This window comes from Octopus bimaculoides, chromosome Z, assembly GCF_046866305.1.
Source record: "Octopus bimaculoides isolate indiv1 chromosome Z, ASM4686630v1, whole genome shotgun sequence".
Taxonomy (NCBI): Eukaryota; Metazoa; Mollusca; class Cephalopoda; order Octopoda; family Octopodidae; genus Octopus; species Octopus bimaculoides.
The window spans coordinates 26,296,594-26,315,161 of record NC_142944.1 but is presented as its reverse complement, the minus strand read 5'-3'; the positions used below and the strand labels follow the sequence as shown (position 1 = coordinate 26,315,161).

At 37.5% G+C, this 18,568-nt stretch overlaps 1 protein-coding gene across 6 annotated transcripts in view; it reads left to right on the top strand.

Annotated features, from left to right (window-relative positions):
* Positions 1 to 18,325, top strand: part of LOC106880761 (putative tRNA(His) guanylyltransferase) — a 104,973-nt gene extending 86,648 nt beyond the window's left edge. For 2 of the 6 annotated variants that reach the window (XM_014930859.3, XM_089364987.1), the window contains exon 7: positions 18,068 to 18,325. In XM_014930859.3, coding sequence (XP_014786345.3) covers positions 18,068 to 18,211 — 144 coding nt within the window. In that variant the 3' untranslated portion in view covers positions 18,212 to 18,325. Of the gene's footprint in view, positions 1 to 3,878; positions 5,011 to 13,980; positions 14,282 to 18,067 lie in introns of those variants that run through there. The other 4 variants (XR_016244723.1, XR_016244724.1, XM_089364986.1 and 1 more) reach the window with 4 other exon arrangements.
* The last annotated feature ends 243 nt before the right edge of the window (positions 18,326 to 18,568 follow it).

The following is an 18,568-nucleotide window of genomic DNA, read 5'->3' as shown; positions in this document are numbered from 1 at the left end:
CTCTAACTGTGGAGGGAACCTGTGGTAGAGGTAGACCCAGGCAGACATGGGATGAGGTGGTGAAGCATGATCTTTGAACTCTGAGCTTCACAAAGGCAATGGCTAGTGACCAAGACCTTTAGCAATGTGTTCTACTTAAGAGGACCCATTGAACCAAGTGCACCTATGCTGGTGGCACATAAAAAATCAACCTTTGAACGTTTGACCTCAGAGAGATAAAGTGACTGAGTTCCTTTCAAGTGTTGCCTCATGGAGGCAAAGTGGCTGAGTTCTTTTCAAGGTAATGATCAAGACCTTTGGCATTATGTTGTGCTTGAGAAGAAGACCCATCAAGCTGAGCAAAATCACAGTCATGGTAGATACAAGTGTCACACAAATTGGCACATAAATTCACTCTGGTGTCATGCAAATGGCACCCATACTGCTGGCATGTAAAAGCACCCATTACTCTCTCAGAGTGGTTGGTGTTAGGAAGGGCATCCAGCTGTAGAAAACCATGCCAAATCAGACTGGAGTCTGGTGTGAGCTTCCAGTGTGCCAGCCCAGTCAAACCACCCAACCCATGCCAGCACAGACAACGGACATTAAATGATGATTTTAAAAGTAGGAATGAAGTAATGCAATTTCAGAGATGTAGATTAACTAAAGAAAAATGAATTATAAAATTAAAGTACTTAAACATTATTTTATGGAATATGAATATGAGTATTCTTTATGCCTAACCAAGATATATATGTTAGGTAAGTGATGTACATGCTGCAACAATGAGCATTGAATTGGGTGAGTGTAAAAGTACTAATCTCATTATAAAGACATTTTATGAAGTGCTATAAAAATATTGATAAAAAATAATAATTTAAAATTTTGCCAGAAGGGCAGCAAACAGGAGTGGGGAGAGGTGGGGGTTAGGGGGATAAGTTGATCATATCAATCCCAGAGTTCAACTGTTACTTCTTTTATTGACTCCGAAAGGATGAAAGGTAAAGCTGACCTCAGAGGAATTTTAATCGGAACTTATTGATGGGCCAAATACCACTAAACATTTTGTCCAGTTCATTAATGGTTCTACCAGCTCACTCACTTGTTAACAATAATAATAAAGTTGATAATAAATATAATAATAATAGTAATAATCATCATCATCATCATCATTTAACATCCACCTGCCATTCATGCATGGGTAAGATGGTTGACAGGAGCTGGCCAGGTAGAAAAACTATCCTAGGTTACTGTGTCTGTTTTGGCAGAGATTTTTACGGTTGGCTGCCCTTCTTAACACCAACCACTCAGCGGAGTGTACTCGGTGCTTTTTACATGACACTAGCACAGGCAAGGTTAGTTTCAACATGATTTTTACAGCTGGATGTCCTTGCAAATGCCAACCACATTACAGTATGGACTGGATGCTTTTTAGCATGACACCAGCACTAGCAAGGTAACCAAGTAACTCGCAAGACAAGGAATTATGATTGGGGCAAGGGCATGTGAGGAGGGGAACTTGTGTCAGAGGAGGAAAGGTTAATGTGTGACAGAGAGTCAGAAGCAGGTGTCTTGCTGCAACAGAGGGGGTATTAGAGGAGATGATCCAGTATCAGATGGTGAAAGGTTAGAGTATAACAGAGGAATAGCAAGGCAGAAATAGGTGTCTTGCTATAGAGGAAATACCCAGTGAGAGAGGGTTACAAGAAAGAGGCCAGATGTAAAGGAGATACTTAGTTATCTAGTCAGACGGAAAGCAAGAGGAGAGAGAGTGGGAAACAGCAAAAGTGGAAGAGAGATGGTGTAGTGCTAGGGTATACTCAGAATATGAGTGTAGAACCTGGGTAAAAAAATAGGGTGTGGGGAGCAGTGATACAGTGAGCAGAGCAGTGAGGGCAAGAAAGGGGATTGGAAAGCAATCATAGTTTATGAAGAGGAAATGTGAGGAAGAGAAAGATGCAGTTGTAGTTCAGTTTCTTAGGGTAGGATGGGTGAAAAGTGTATTGTTACATGTGGATGGGACACAACTAGCACTCAGTTTCGTGGATGGGTTTTCTCTAGATCCTCATATTACCAAACATCTCCGTCCACTGTCATTTCCTCCGTGAGCCCCAACATCCTAAGATCATTCCTCACTACTTCATCCCATGTCTTCCTGGGTTTCCCTCTTCCACAAGCACCATCCTTTTCAGTGACAGGCACTTCTGTATACAGATGTTTTCACTCATGTGCACCACATGTCCAAACCAACGCATTCTCCTCTCCTACATACCATATTTAATCCCTCTTATACCTAACTTTTCTATCAACACAGTTGCACTTTGTCAGTCATGCACACTGATGTTGCAAAGCCAATGGAACAAACTACTTTCATTCCTCTCCAGCCTATGCTTGTCCTCCACAGTCAGAGCCCCTGTCTCACTACCATGTAACATAGCCATTCTCTCAGAAGCATCATACAATCTACCTTTCACTCTGAGTCTTTTTGCTGCCAACAGAGGTAGTAGTTCTCTGAATTTCCTTCACCCTGTTCTTATTCTAGAAACAATACTTTCAGAGCATCCACTACCTTTACTAATTTGGTGACATAAATAGCAGAAACTATCTATTACCTCAAGAAGGCCTCCTGGGCATTTGAGAGAATTTAAGTCCTTTGTGCTCTTAGTACTTACTGTTCCTGTTCATCTGCCATACATGAAAGCAACCTTATCTGATAACCTTTCTACAATTCCACTGCATCTCTTATGTGTCCATAGCCTACACATGGTGCAGCAAATGGAGTTATGTCCTATGCCTTTCCTATATATTGAACAGGGCTATTTACCAGCCAGAATGAGAGTCTTATCTCCTTTTGCGCTAACAACAACTTTAGTCTTAGCTAAGTTAACGTTAAGGCTCTTTGATTCCAGGTTTTATTTTATTATTATTACTATAATACCTGGAATAATAGTAATAATAATAAAATAAAATAACTAAGAAAATCCATTTGGACAATGATAGATGTTCTTTCTTGAGTGTGCATTTAAAATCATCGTTGAAAAGTTCTGTAGGCAAAATTGCAATATATAAAAAAGTTTTCATATGGTTTATGAAGGGAAGCATGTAAGTAAAAAAATAAAAATAAAAAATGTAGTTTGTACACAGTCAAAGGTTTTTTTGAAAGGTGAAAATGTGAAATGAATGTTATGCAAGGTGATGGCAGTTAAAGTGAAAAATCAAATTCAAATATGAAATCAATGTTACCTATATGGTATTTTCCCATTAGACATTCTAGTTTTCGAGGCATGTCTGCAAGAATTCAAAAGTTCCAACCTTTGGTTCAAGGTGTATATAAAATGAAAAATTTGTCAAAAACTGCACCTCATTGGGCCTCTATGCACTCCATATCTATATAGTGCTGTTCTCTGGGCATGGGTATATACACATGATTATTTTATTACAACTTATCTTTCTCTTTTCCTCGTTTTATTTTATTTTTTCCATCTTGATACTTTTATAGATGCTACCTTGTCAAAACTGAAATGTTTTTCTATTTTCTCTTTTCTCCATCCCCACTTACCTGGTTCTTTTAATTTTTTCTTTCTTTAATTACAATTAAAAGACAGCAAAAACACTCTAATGGACAATTCAACCAAGTAAGTGCAATCCACAGCCATCAAAATTCACTTTATTACATCTCAAACACATACAAATTGAAACCCATTCATGTCCAAGAGAGTCCCTTGTCACCACAACATACAACAATAAAATAGGTGTGTATATATACAGGGGTTGGACAAAATAAAGGAAACACCTAGCATCATAACTTTGAAATATCTATAAAACCCTCAAAAGCTTGTTTTGGGATTTATTATTAGTGTTGCTTAATATGTTTTGCTAAAATTGCTGTTTCTTTTCAGATATCATCAGAAAAAGGTAATTAAAATTCATTACAATGACAGATCTAGCGGACTTTCAAAGAAGTCAAATTGTTGGTGCTAGCATAACAAAAACAGCCAAAATGTTTGGTGTATCAAGAAGTACCATCTCAAAAGTAATGACAGCCTATGAGAAAGAGGGAAAAACCTCCTCGTCGAAACAAAACTTCAGAAGAAAACCAAAACTTTCAGATAGGGACTGTCAGACTCTTATGCAAATTGTTAGAAAGGATCACAAAAGTATGCTCCCAAAATTACTGCAGAGCTTAATAACCACCTTGAGAACCCAGTTTCCACAAAAACTGTCTGCCGGGAGCTGCACAAAGCTGGATTTCATGGGAGGGCTACAATCAAAAAACCACTACTTTCAAAAACAAACATTGCAAAGCATTTAGAGTGGACCTACAGAATTGGTCCCTAGAGCAATAGTAGAATGTTACTTTCTCGGACAAATAATCCTTTACCTTATATCTGACCACTGGCCAAGTATACATGTGGAGACAGCCAAAAAAGCATTTGACCCAGACTGCTTTCTTCCAACCGTTAAACATGGAGGAGGATCTGCGATGATCTTGGGGGCTATATCTTGGAAATCCACTGGCCCAATGGTTTCCCTTCATGGCAGAATTAATAGTGAAGACTATTTAAGCATTTTATCTGATCAAATTCATCCTATGTTTGAGGAACTGTTTCCAGAGGGAAATGTAATCTTTCAGAATGGTAATGCACCAATTCAAACAGCTAAAGTTGTTATTGAATGCCACGAGGAATATTCTAATAAAGTTGAACATCTTATCTGGTCACAACAGTCCCCAGATCTTAATATTATTGAACATTTATGGTGCATTTTAGAGAAACAAGTAAAGAGTTGATATCCTCCACCATCATCACTACAAGAACCGGAGACTGTTTTAGCTGAAGAATGGACAAAAATTCCTTTGGAAACAATTCAAACTTTGTATGAGTCCATACCTCATAGAATTCAAGCTGTAATTACTGCCAAAGGCTGTCCTACCCCATATTAAAATTAAATTTGTTTGAAATTTTAAGGCGTTTACATTATTTTGTCCAACCCCTGTATGTATATAATTAGTATCTATGTCTTTCCCTATTTAGAACTGCAACAAAAAAATATATAAACAATTAAATCTTCAATACAATAACTCTTCTATTTATTTAAATTATTTGATAGAAAAAAAATTATTGTTTAAATTAACTAATACTAATCTTCTATATTTATTGTTTTCTTGGAGGGATAATTCCATAGTAGATATGAATAGAAACCTAATAAAAATTTTCCTTGTTTACTTAATTTATTGTAGGGAGAATTCCGTAATAAACATTAATATAGACTTAAGGCTGTAAATGCAATACCCCAAATACCCCATAGATACATATTTAGGTTATAGTAATGGAAATCAAATTTGCTAATTTTTTAGGGGTAACCAGATTTGAAGTTACTTAAATAATGATATATACATGCATGTGTATGCACACACACACACACACACACACATGCACACAAACAAACAAAAAGAACGCAGTGTGAATAATGGACAGAGTCAAAACTATTGAAAAGGTTGCAAGACGCAACAAAAATTTTAGAAAAATAAAAAAGAAATAAGTGGAAATTTTACCAGTGTGTTAAATTATATGGTACTAAAAGAGAATGACTCTCCCCAGACTCAACAGAATATACTTCAACACATGAACTCACATAAAGAATCTTGCAATCCAAAAACGAAATCAATAATAATCGTTATTCATATATTATGGAAGAGTAGAATTTAGTGGTCCAATAGAAATCAATAATATAAATCAAACAAGTATTAAGAACTGTTCTCAATGACTAATCAATATTATTATTTACAAATTGAAGGACCATACATAGTGCATATCCAAACTCTATCAATACTTTCAGAACTAACAAACAACATTGTTGTACTAAGAATACAATTTATAAACTGTACAATACTATAATAATTATTATTTTGGTTATTAAATTTATTTAGTAAGTTAAATGAAACTATTTATTATCATCATTATTATTATTATAATTATCATCAATTAATTGATAAATCAAATAAGTGTGTTTATACACATATTTATTTAGTAAAATGAAGATACCTTATTTGTGATATGTAATTAATATTAGATACTAATATAATGATAAATTTAACATTAACTACAATAATGTGCACTAAAATGAAGCAATTCAGAATTGGTCCACTGATAATTTTTCAAATTAAGTTATTATATAGATTGAGACAACAAAACTCAAATATATACATATCTACACAGACTCGCACGCACGCACACACACACACACACACACACACACACATATGTATATAATATATATATATAATATATATATATAATTTCAATATTAATAATAAAAGGGTAAAATTAATTAATTAATAATTTTACCAAGTAGATCGGTATGTTAAAATAACCTCTTTAGGTAAATTTACACAAATATTCTATAATTATAAACATAATTATAATTAGGGGTCAACTAATTGCTTCACCACATACTGAATTTAGAAATAGGAGTTAAAAATTCCTTTTCTACTACCGTAAGAATATCGCCTGCTGATTCCTACAAGAGAGATAGAGCTTCCCATCATCATGTTTGGCTGGCTGTGCTTTGGCTCCAGCAAAACCTCCATGGGGATTTCTCCAAATGGGTCAATTGCCTTCAAAAGATTCCCAGATAGCTTGCTTTCATTTTCTGATTTATTTTCGGCAGTTTTTCCCTCAATGCCGTCACCATCAAATAGTTTTGAGCCTTCAATGTTGTTTGCACACTTGACCCCTTTTGGTGGAATTAAGTTCTAAATGATTCTCTGAATAGTATTTGGGCAGGGTTTTGACATCATCTCTAGACAAAACTCTGTCACCGACAGACCGACGAGATGCATGATTTGATCGAAAGCATTTGTGGCCCACATCAACTTGAAAGCAGCTTCAGCATCAATCTTGTAATCTGCATGTGCTTGATGTAGCATTTGCATCATCTTGGATTGATTGGGCGTGGGTATTTTATTTAGAGTTTGAACTAACTTTTCTAGCTTCCTTGCTTTTTCTATTTTGCTTTTAGTTGTTTGTGCAAGTGCGTGTTGTTAACTTGAACAAATCCGGTGACACCACACCGATGATGACTAGCACATAACCTCTTTTCCAGAGGGCATTTCTCACCTCTGGCATCAAATGCACCATGTAATCATTGAGCATATAAATGGCAAAGTTTGCATGTGAAAACATATTGACTCGGTTTGGAAGGTTTTCAATAGTACAGAGCAGCTGTCCTTTAGGAGACCATTGATATCTCATTCTAGGCAGGGCATTCAGTAGTGGTGGTCTTTTTCCAGTTCCTTTAAATACAAACTCTGGGGTAAGATTGATTTTGGTATCATTGCTAACCTGGGTGAATACTGTGATACATTTCCAAGACAAACGTATCTTGATTTCTGAATAAGCTAGCTTGTCTTCTACTTTTATTCTGATGCAAGGGCATTTGATCTCCATTGATAGTAGGAGGATCTACACCAAATTTGTCAAGGAAATAACAATGCACACTCAATATGTTCTTCAAATAATCTGGAATGCACTCAATACATTGCTCTTTGGGGATTGAAGTGCATTTGTTTGGAAATTTCAGTGATACCCCATACTCTTTTTGCCAACCTTTCATCTAGCTTTTTGAAAAACAAAGCTTTTCCTCAGTTTGTGTGTCTGCAAGTTGATAAATCCACCCCTCACAAAATTTCTCAGCCTTTAATAGGAAAAGAGTTTGTGGTAATCTCGCATGCAGCAGTGTTCTAACATCCACAAACCGTTCAAATAAAGCATTTCTCATACCTGGTGCTTTTGTTTTACAACCTCTTCTAACAATTTTGAAACGTTTCTTTGGATTTTTTTCAGCGCTGTCAAGTTCACCATTCAGATATTTTTCATAGCAGCATTTGGCTACTTTAATAGCAGAATCAAATAGTTGATCAAAGTTTTTGACACCAGCCAAATTCGAGTAAAAAAACGAACTGCTTTGGCAAGATATCCCTGTTTTGGGGTGTCTAGGACATAGCGTTTCCTTTAGCATCCCAATGAGTTTTCCCTTTCATTCGCTCTAATTCAGAATCATACTCCTCTTTGCATTTGTTCACCATGATAGCAAATGCTTGCTTTTCTTCTATAGAAATACTCTTTTCTCTGCCATGATATGAAAAAAGTTCAAAGAGAAATTACTTGAGTTGTGTTGATGTTGTTAAATGCTTATTCTGTAAAAAGCTTGTCCTGCAAGGATAAAAAGTTTGTCATTGAAGTTCTTAGTTTGTGTAGAATTTGTGTTGGTGATTGATAGAGAAATCGTAGAGAAATTGAAAATGTAAATTTGCTGACTACAGTGTGGAGTAGCAGTAAACTCGTGTGTATGTTACAGACTGGGGCAGTTTTTATAGCCTCTGGGTCATTGCAAAGTATATTTTCTGACAGTAATTTCCTTGTTTTCTATGTGTCCTGAAGTAGATATGTTGTGTCTTGAAATGATTGATCTTTGCCCTAAAATATTGAAGGCTCATATGCATGAATGTTGGCTACATATATTGTGGATAAATATTTTCCTTCCAAGCGTTATGAAAAGAAATAGAACACTTCAGGTTTTCTTCCCATTCCTGTCATGTTTTTTTTTTTGTCATGCTGATTTACAATTTGTGTCAGTCAAAACAATAATGAATTCCCCAGAGTTTGTTGTTTTGTACTAGTAATGGGAGTCAGTTTACTCGACTTTCCCCTTCCCTTTAAATTGCTGGCCTTGTGCCTAAATATTGGGCAATGTGCCTTGCAGCATAGAGTTATGGTCCATTATGTTCTAAATTCAATCCTACTGAGGTTAGCTTTACCTTTCATCCCTACAGAATCGATAAAGTAAAATACCAGTAATGTACTGGGCCGCTTTAAACCACTTATCCCTCTCCACAAATTGTTGGCCTTGTGCCTAAATGAGAAATCGTTATTTAAAATTTTCTAGGCTGTCACCCTTGCTTTTTTTTTAAAACCAGAATTAGTTATTTAGTTTATATACCTTATTACTTGTAATGTTCTTTTTTTTGTCATATCATCATCGTTGTCGTTTAATGTCCGCTTTGGTTGGACAGTTTGACTGAGGGCTGGCGAGCCAGAAGGCTGCACCATGCTCCAATCTGATCTGGCAAAGTTTCTACAGCAGGATGCCTTTCCTAATGCCAACCACTCCGAGAGTGTAGTGGCTGCTTTTATGTGCCACTGGCACAAGGGCCAGTCAGGGGTACTGGCATCGACCACGTTAAAATGGTGCTTTTTACGTGCCACCTGCACAAGAGCCAGTCCAGCTGCACTGGCAATGACCATGCTTGAATGGTGTTTTTTACATGCCACTGGCACAGGAGCCAGTCAGGCAATGCTGGCAACGATCATGCTCGAATGGTGCTTTTTATGTTCCACTGGCATGGGTGCCAATCAAGCAGTACTGTCATTGGCCAAGAAAATGATTTCACTTGCCTGAACAGGTCTTCGCAAGTGTAGTTTATTGTCCAATGATTGAAAGGTACTCTTAAATGGACTGGTTATACAGCACTGACATAGGCCACAGTTACTGTCTCACTTGGCTTGTCAGGTCTTCTCAAGCATAGCATATCTCCAAAGGTCTCAGTCACTAGTCATTGCCACAGTGAGGCCTAATGTTCGAAGGTCGTGCTTCACCACCTCATATCCCAGGTCTTCCTGGGTCTACCTCTTCCACAGGTTCCCTCAATTGCTAGAATGTGACACTTTTTCCCACAGCTATCCTCATCTATTCTCGCCAAATGACCATACCAGCGCAGTTGTCTCTCTTGCACACCACATCTGATGCTTGGGCACTTACACTCTGTCATGTATGCACTCTGACATTACACATCCAGTAGGGCATAGTGGCTTCATTTCTTGCAAGCTTATAAATGTCCTCAGCAGTCACAGCCCATGTTTCACTGCCATGTAGCATGGCTGCTCACACACATGAGTCAAACAGTTTACCTTTTACTCTGAGCAAGAGGCCCTTTGTCACCAACACAGGTATGAGCTCTCTGGACTTTGTCCAAGCTATTCTTATTCTAGCAGCTACACTTTCAGAGCATCCACCTCCACTACTGACTTGGTTACCTAGGTAACAGAAGCTATCAACGACTTGTAGTTTTTCCTCCTAGAATGTGATGGAAGCTGTTCCCTGCACATTTTCAGTGTTTTTGCTCCTGAGCATCTGCCATATACAAAAACTATCTTCCTAGTTAGCCTTCCTTTGATATTGCTGCACCTCTTATGTGTCCATAGCTTACACTGGGTACATCTTATGGAGTTTCTACCTACGCCTTTTCTACAGATCGAGCAGGGCCATCTACCTGAAGGGATTTGTGGTTTGTCTGCCTTCCTACTTATTTAGATTTTGGTTTTAGCTAGGTTAACTCTAAGGCCCTTCAATTCTAATCCTTGCTTCCACACCTGAAACTTCCCCTCTAGTTCTGATAGTGACTCAGCTGTTAGAGAAAGGTCATCAACATAGAGGAGCTTCCAGGGGCATCCTGTCTTGAATTCCTCTGTTATTGCCTGGAGGACTATGATGAATAAGAGGGGGCTGAGGACTGATCCTTGGTAGAATTCTACCCGGAATTTTTCACTGTACTCATTGCCAACCTTCACCTTACTGACAGCGTCTCTGTACATGGCTTGCACAGCACTCACTAACCATTCTTCTATCCCTAATTTCATCATTGACCACCAGATGAGGGATCGGGGGACCCTGTCAAAGGCTTTCTCCATGTCAACGAAAGCCAGGTACAGAGGTTTATCTTTGGCCAGGTATTTCTCCTGAAGCTGTCTTACCAGAAATATAGCATCAGTAGTGCTTTTCCCTGGCACGAACCCAAACTTCATCTCATCTAAACTGACCCTCCCCCTAATTAGTTGGGCTTTGACCCTCTCCGTGACCTTCGTTACCTGATTCAAAAACTTGATATCTCTGTAAATTTTTGTATCTGAAACGTCACCTTTACCTTTGTAGCAGTTGACTATGGTATGACTCCTTCATGTATCACCTAGCAGAACCTCCTCTCCACCTTACTTCTTGGATGCAGCACAAATCTACATGTCTCCGTTCAAGCATCTCAAATCAGACCTACCTTTTAGTGTACCCATGTCGAGTGTGCCAACCCTAAGGGTGTGGGAGGTGTGGGCCTGTGAGACCCTGGGATGGGGGAGAGCAGTGTCATGTACCTGAAAAGAAAGCTCGCATTTAGCAGAATTCATGTATGTACAATAGTCTTCAACCTGCATACACCACACCATCATTTTTATGCACAACATGATCACTACCTTACGTAGGAGATAAACCCTAAGTAGGGATGGGGAAGCATTAAGCCTTTAGAAGTGTTCATAGGAGACATCCAATAGAGGTCAAAGGATAGAGACTTCCAGTACAGGTGGTGGAGGTGGGAGGGTGGCTGCACTGCGAAACAGCAGAGACTAAGTCTGCCAGTGTCAGAGAATATTATGATAATAGGGAGATAGAATTGGGCATTTGAAAATCTCAACTAGAGCTATAACCAAGAGTTTTCGGGCAGCCAATCTGTGACAAAATTAGATAAATGAATGAATAAGTGACAATAATAAATGAGTGTGGAAGAGAAGGAGAATGAGAGAGAATTGGATCGAGTGAAGGGATCTTACGTTTATTTTTTTAAACATACAGCATGGAAGACGAAACTATGTTTACATAGGTAATGAAATAGATGGAATAATGAAATGAACTAATAAGGTAATTATGATGATCTGCGCTGAAAGAGGATTAGATGTACTAGACTGAAAGGCATAACTACAGAGTTGTACCCCCCAGACTTTGGAAGGTCATAACTTTCAGAAAAATGAATATTTTTTTAATGAAATTTTCTATGCATTTAGTATTTATTATGTAGATTCTGAATATACAAAAATTTCTGGTAAAAGTGTTTTGGAATGGGGGTGGGGGACAATTTTCGGAAATTCCAACAGAGTCCACTTAAATTCTTCTTAACTTCCAGGAAAAAGAATATTTTTCAAGAAATTTTCTACATATTTATCTTGATGTATGTACATTTCGAGCATGTAGGAATTTTGAAGGAAACAACTGCAGGTTATTTTTGAGAAGCGTTAGAGAAAAATGAAACAATTATGGACGACTTGCTCCGAAACACCACCGAGTGGGGAACACTTCTCAAAAATAACCTGCAGTTGTTTCCTTCAAAATTCCTACATGCTCGAAATGTACATACATCAAGGTATATTTGTAGAAAATTTCACGAAAAAATATTCATTTTCCTGGAAGTTAAGAAGAATTTAAGTGGACTCTGTTGGAATTTCCGAAAATTGTCCCCCACCCCCATTCCAAAATACTTTTACCGAAAATTTTTGTATATTCAGAATCTACATAATAAATACTATATGCATAGAAAATTTCATTAAAAAATATTCATTTTTCAGAAAGTTATGACCTTCTAAAGTCTGGGGGGTACAACTCTGTAGTTATGCCGACTGAAAAACAATATTGCTTATCTGAACATCTGGTTTTCTATTCTTTTGGTGAGGTGATTAAAATGAGGTAGGAGTGAGCTAGTTCATATATATTTATATGTGCATGTATATATATATATGTGTGTGTGTGTGTGCGTGTGTATGTATTATATATGTATGTATGTATGTATTATATATATGTATGTATGTATATATATATATGTATATATATATATATATGTATATGTATATATATATATATATATATATATATATATATATATATATGATGTTTTTAACATTGATAAGTGGGACGAAGATTATTCAAGACCCCAGAGTATATATGTATATGTATGTGTATGTATATATATATATGTGTGTGTGTGTATATATATATATATATATATATATATATATATATGATGGGCTTCTTTCATTTTCCCTCTACCAAATCCAATCAAGGCTTTGGTCAGCCCAAAGACAAGGTACCACACAGTTGGACTGAACTTGAAACCATGTTGTTAGGAAGCAAACTTCTTACCATGTTGTCACACCTGTCTTAATTTACTAATTAGATACAGATCTTCCTATTTCTTATCTCCCTCTCATTCAATGTTATAAATAGTAGCCAAATCTCAAATGATACCATAAGAAAAGGATATACTAGGCAGTATATTTCTTCATAGACAACAGGACAGGATGGTCATAACTAGAATAACTTTGTTTATAAATATGCTTGATCTTCTCACTCAGCCCAGACAAACATATAAACATATGCACACCAATAGCCTCACTAGTCCCAAACACTGTGCTTGATGCAGACTATCACAATAAGTACAGAGAAACAGCAACTTGCCCAGTTTCACTACAGTCACCAACAAATTTAGAAAGGTACACAGAAATAAATTCAACAGTGGAGATGATGTGACATGTCCAAAATATCACACTGCACTTTATATGATTCATCACTGCATGTTGGTGTGTGTATATTGTAGAGACATGGAATACTACAAAAACAGATTTATGAGTTGCAGCTTATCATTTGTCAACTTTATATATATATCATTGGACTGCTTGATAACAACTAAATTGCACAACCATTATCATTGTCTGTCAGTTATCTATCCTTTCTGCAGATCCTAGTTTTGGTGAATTACTTTTGTCTTGGAATTACTTGTTTTTGGTAGGTAACTTCAGTCTGCTCAGCTAAAGCACACTAAAAATGGTTTCATTTTCAATGGATAATGAAGTGTTTAAGGAAGGTGTTACATTGAAAAAGTTAATAGATTATAAATAAGGTCCATAGTTATTTCATAATACCCTTTTACCCTCAATAGCATTATGAGTTGTTGATAATTATGTTAATTTGATAGAATGTAGAAATTATATCTTTCCATCGAATCTGACTAGCAAGATAACAATTTCTGATAACAATTTTAGCATTTTAGCAATGACTTATTCAAGTTATATCTTTCTTATATTTTATATCCATAATTTGTCTTTCTCACTTTATGTTATTGTTACAAAGGAGAAATATTACGTGATTGATCAAGTGACTAATTTGAAGCATGCTGCACATTTTTCTTTGTTTTGTGTGTCTTTGCTGTGAGGTGGATGATTTGAACTGGTAAAGGAATGTGCAGTATCAATTAGTAACATAAAGAATGCAGAGTGTGAAGATGACAGCATAAACAAACAAGAAAAAGACACTCAGTGTGAAGTTCGCTTCAGAAACAGTAAGTGTGAATTTGGCAACGAAGACAGTTGACATAAAGATGTGATGTGACCTGTCAAAGTGAACCCTGATGATGAAGAAGACATCCAGCCAGGTACAATTACTTCTTGCACACTAAGCAAGTTGGCTTACTGGGTTATCCTGCAGTTTCCTAGTAACTGACTTGACTGTTGGAGGTCACATTTTACAACATTTGGTGTCAGAAATTCAGAAATGGGATTTTTATTGCTGCTGTGAGCCAATTATTTGCTATGGGAGTTGGAAGACAGGGCGCACTCAAGAAAAGAAGTGCGCCCTTCTAAATAATGTTATTATGCCCTTTTCTCCTGGAATTGTATTCCCTTCTGACCTTGTGCCCTCCTTTGAAAAATTCCGGGAAGGAGTGTGCACGAGGAGGCAGGCAGGGAAGGAAGTGATATTTCTGGCTGCAATCATGAAAATATTACAAAACCAAAGTGACAGACTGACTGAGTTTAAGGAAGAGCAGAAAGCACAGCACACACATTTGCAGGGACAACTGGACATATTCAAGAGAAGAATGGAGAAGGATCAACAGCAGTTGCAAAAGGGATAACAACAGTTCAAGAAAAAGATATGTGAAGAATTACAACAGTACAGATGTAAGGTGAGTGATGATATTACATGGTGTAAGCAACATGTAGATGAACAGTTGAAAATGTTTAATGAGAGAATGGAAGACGTAGAACAGTTTTGTGCTGCTGAGCCACAGCCTGATGTGCAGAGAGTGTTTGGAAATGATGGACAACGTGTATTGAATTTTGAAAATATCCAAACCTCTAGGGGTGCTCTTCCAGGAGTGGGTGTACCTGCTGGTGGTCAGGAGGCAATTTTGGATACCGGACTGAATCATGAGGCTCCAATATTTAGGCCTCAATTAGCAAAGTGCAAGGCTGCAGTAGAGTTCCCATTAAGAAGAAGCCACAAGAATTTGATGGCAAAGTATCATGGAAGGCCTACTGTGTCCAGTTTAATCTGTTGGCTGACAAGAATGGGTGGACAATAGGTAAAAATAGTTCAGCTTGCTAAGGGTGCTGCACTAGAGGTGCTTGGCCAGTTGTCAGTGGAGGACAGAGGCCATTATTTTTCACTAGCTAAAGTGTTAGAGAGGAGATATGGCACTATGTGCCCAAGTGAAATGTATGATTTCGGATTCATGTAATTCACTACAATAGCTTGTCACTACAACAGCTTGCACAGGACCTACAGAGTGTGGCACATAAAGCATACCCTACGGCAACACCTGACCTCTTGACTCTTCTGATGAAAGAGCAGTTAATTGTTACCCTGGGCAGTGCAGAGCTTAAAGTTCAAGTTGAACAGGCACAATTGAATATTATGCAAGAGGCACTGGCTAGAGCTCTGGAATTTGAGTCTAGCACAAGAAGTTCCCAGGTGGTCTACAGTTCCAGATTCAAAGCAAGTATGGGAAGCAGGAAGATTCAATGAAAGCTGTTTGAAGAAGAAAGAGCAAGAGATGGTTGGAAGAAGTTGCTGGCACCGTGGGAAGCCAAGACACAAGAAGCAAGATTGTTACAGCTTGAAAAGAGAACAAAAGTAGAATGATAATAGAAAGTTTACATTTAGGAGAGAGTACTGAACATCTGACTGCCGTGCTCATAAAATAAAGGAGAGTCAGGAAACTGGAAGGAGCTGATGTTAAGGGGCAACAGCCCCACATCTGAGAGGATGTAAAATGACTGTGATTGACAGCATAAAAGTGGATGGGAAGATTGACAGCTATTAGTGTTCCTTTGTGATTGATTTGGCCTTGAGATTTACCAGAGTTATCACAGCAGTTATGTAGTGTTTACTGGTCATTATACTGAACTGAGGGCACCTGTTGATGTCCCGACTGAAGCATGACCTCTTGCAGGGCAAGAGGTCATGCTTTCTGTCCATGTGGTGGATATGAAGGATCCTTGTCTCTTGGGTGTGGATTACTTGGCTAGGGGTGTTAGCTGGACTTCTGCTCCATGAAGCATTGGGTGAAAGGAAGATCAGTCCCTGTCAAGATGGTAAAGTGGACCACTACTGGTGGTGAGGTGAGGGCATTGCGGATGACAGTGATTCCACTGAGATTGGATCGACTGCTCCAATGTAGTGTGAGTGGCTCATTTGATGGCTATCTTGGGATGGTGGAGCTCGACAGACAATGCAAGATGAAGGCTGGAGTGATGGTGGGGCAAACCCTGGAGGAGACAAGTAGTGATGAAGTGCTAGTTGTGGCGGCTAATTTCTCATGGGAGACAGAAGATTTGCAAAGAACAAATTGTGGGACTGTCAGGAAGTGAACCAGGAGTAGTGTTGGCTGTGTACCTACAGAAGGAGTGTAGTCGGAGGAAGTGGGAGGTCTACCGGTACATTTACAAGATTTGTTTGCACAGAATTGTCAGTGCTTGGATGACACTCAGATGTGGTTGAGGCAGCTGCTTGTGAAGTATGCTGATCTTTTCTGTGCATGAGACCTAGATCTTGATTGCACAGATCTGGTGGAGCACCATATTGACACAGGATCATCGCCCAATCAAACAACCAGCTCAGCAACAGGAAATGGAAGACTATCAATGTTAGGGGGTAATAGGAAAGTCATGCAGTCCCTGGGCATCAGCAGCTGTTTTGGTGCAGAAGAAAGACAGCTCACTGAGGTGTTGTGTGGATTATTGAGCTATGAATGAAGTAACAGTGAAGGATGTGTATCCCATGCCCAGAATTGATAACACACTTGATGCTTTAGCAGGGGCCCAGTGGTTCTCTACTTTAGATATTAAAGCAGGATACCATCAAGTCAAGGTTGCCAAGAAAGATAAGGAAAAGACTGCATTTTCATATGAACGGTTTGTGGTAGTTCAAAGTCATGCCATTTGGTTTGTGTAATGCTCCTGCAACATTCGAGTGCCTCATGGGTTGGGTACTGGACGGCCTACACTGGCAGACAGCTCTCATCTATCTTGATATCATCATATTTGGATGGACTTTCAATCAGGGGAGATAGAGAGGTTGTCAGAGGTATTCAAGAGGTTTTGAACTGCATGTCTCAAGTTAAGCCTGAAGAAGTGTTATCTGTTCTAGAAGGAAGTGAAGTATCTCGGACATGTTTTGGACGAAGATGGCATCTATACTGATCCAGAGAAGTGGCAGCTATGAAGGATTGGCTACTTCCTACCTGTGTGAAGTAGTTTAGGAGTGGCTATTTGACTTCACTTGTTAGTTTGTTGCTTATAAAGAAGAAATCAAATGTTTCAGCTGGTGATTAAGTGAGGATATGAACTAATGCAGACAATTCAAGATGACAAATTCTTAAGGTTCTTTGCAAGCCAGTATTGTTGGTACAATAAATGTACAAGACCAGAGTTGTTAGTTGTGTGCTTTGAAGCTACAATAAGTTCAGAAGGAAGTGATGTAATATAGATGTCCTTTAATCTGGTCAAAAAATAGTTGAACAACTATTGAAAGCATCCAAAAAACAATTTAGAGAAATGAAAACTGGGACTTGGAGTTTAGGCCCAGAGTAGATATGACTGAGCAGACCTATCTAGACCAGATTTTTTTTTTTTTCTGCAAGGAACTCAAGGACGTTATCTAACATGTCTTTTTCTAAGATGATAGGAGCTATTTCTATTAGGTTAAGAAACCACATAGAGGTTCATTCATTGCTTCATAGACAGGAAAGTCTTTATTACTGTTGCAAGTGGATTCTACATCAGGCTGACAGTGGTGATGTATGATTAACATGTAAAATAGGGAGTAATCTTTTTTTTTTTACCACAGTTTATGTATGTTTATTTAAACCCTGGAAAATATTATTCTTTCAGTAATTGCTTCAAAACATGAATTCAGATCAAAACTTTATTTTTTTCAGAAAAATGAAGAATCAGAAACTTTTACCAGTATCACATCATCTAGTACACAACCAAAGAAATACCAACCAAGGATTTTAACTCTTAATGTTGATATGATTGCCAATAAGTTCTGGACTGAATATTCTTATCTTCTTGAAAGATAATATTTCTTGTTTTTTATATATAAATAATTCTTAAAAATTAATGGTGGTGATTTACAATTGCCAACAATTTATTTTATTTTCGAAATAAAGTATATTTCCATTTCATTCCTCAAATCTGTTCAGTAAATTATATTTTGCAATAAGTATTGTAACTTCTGTATTTTTTAAAATTTCTATTGCAAATTTTTTTTCTTTACTTAGGTACAAGTCTCAATTCATAGAGGAAAAGTAAAGTTGATAAAATTTTACTCCAATATATTGCTGATATTTATTTTAAACAAATTTTTAATTTATGTCATAATACTTCTCTCATTTTTTAATGATATGGAGCATTGCAACATCATCAATTTCTTGATA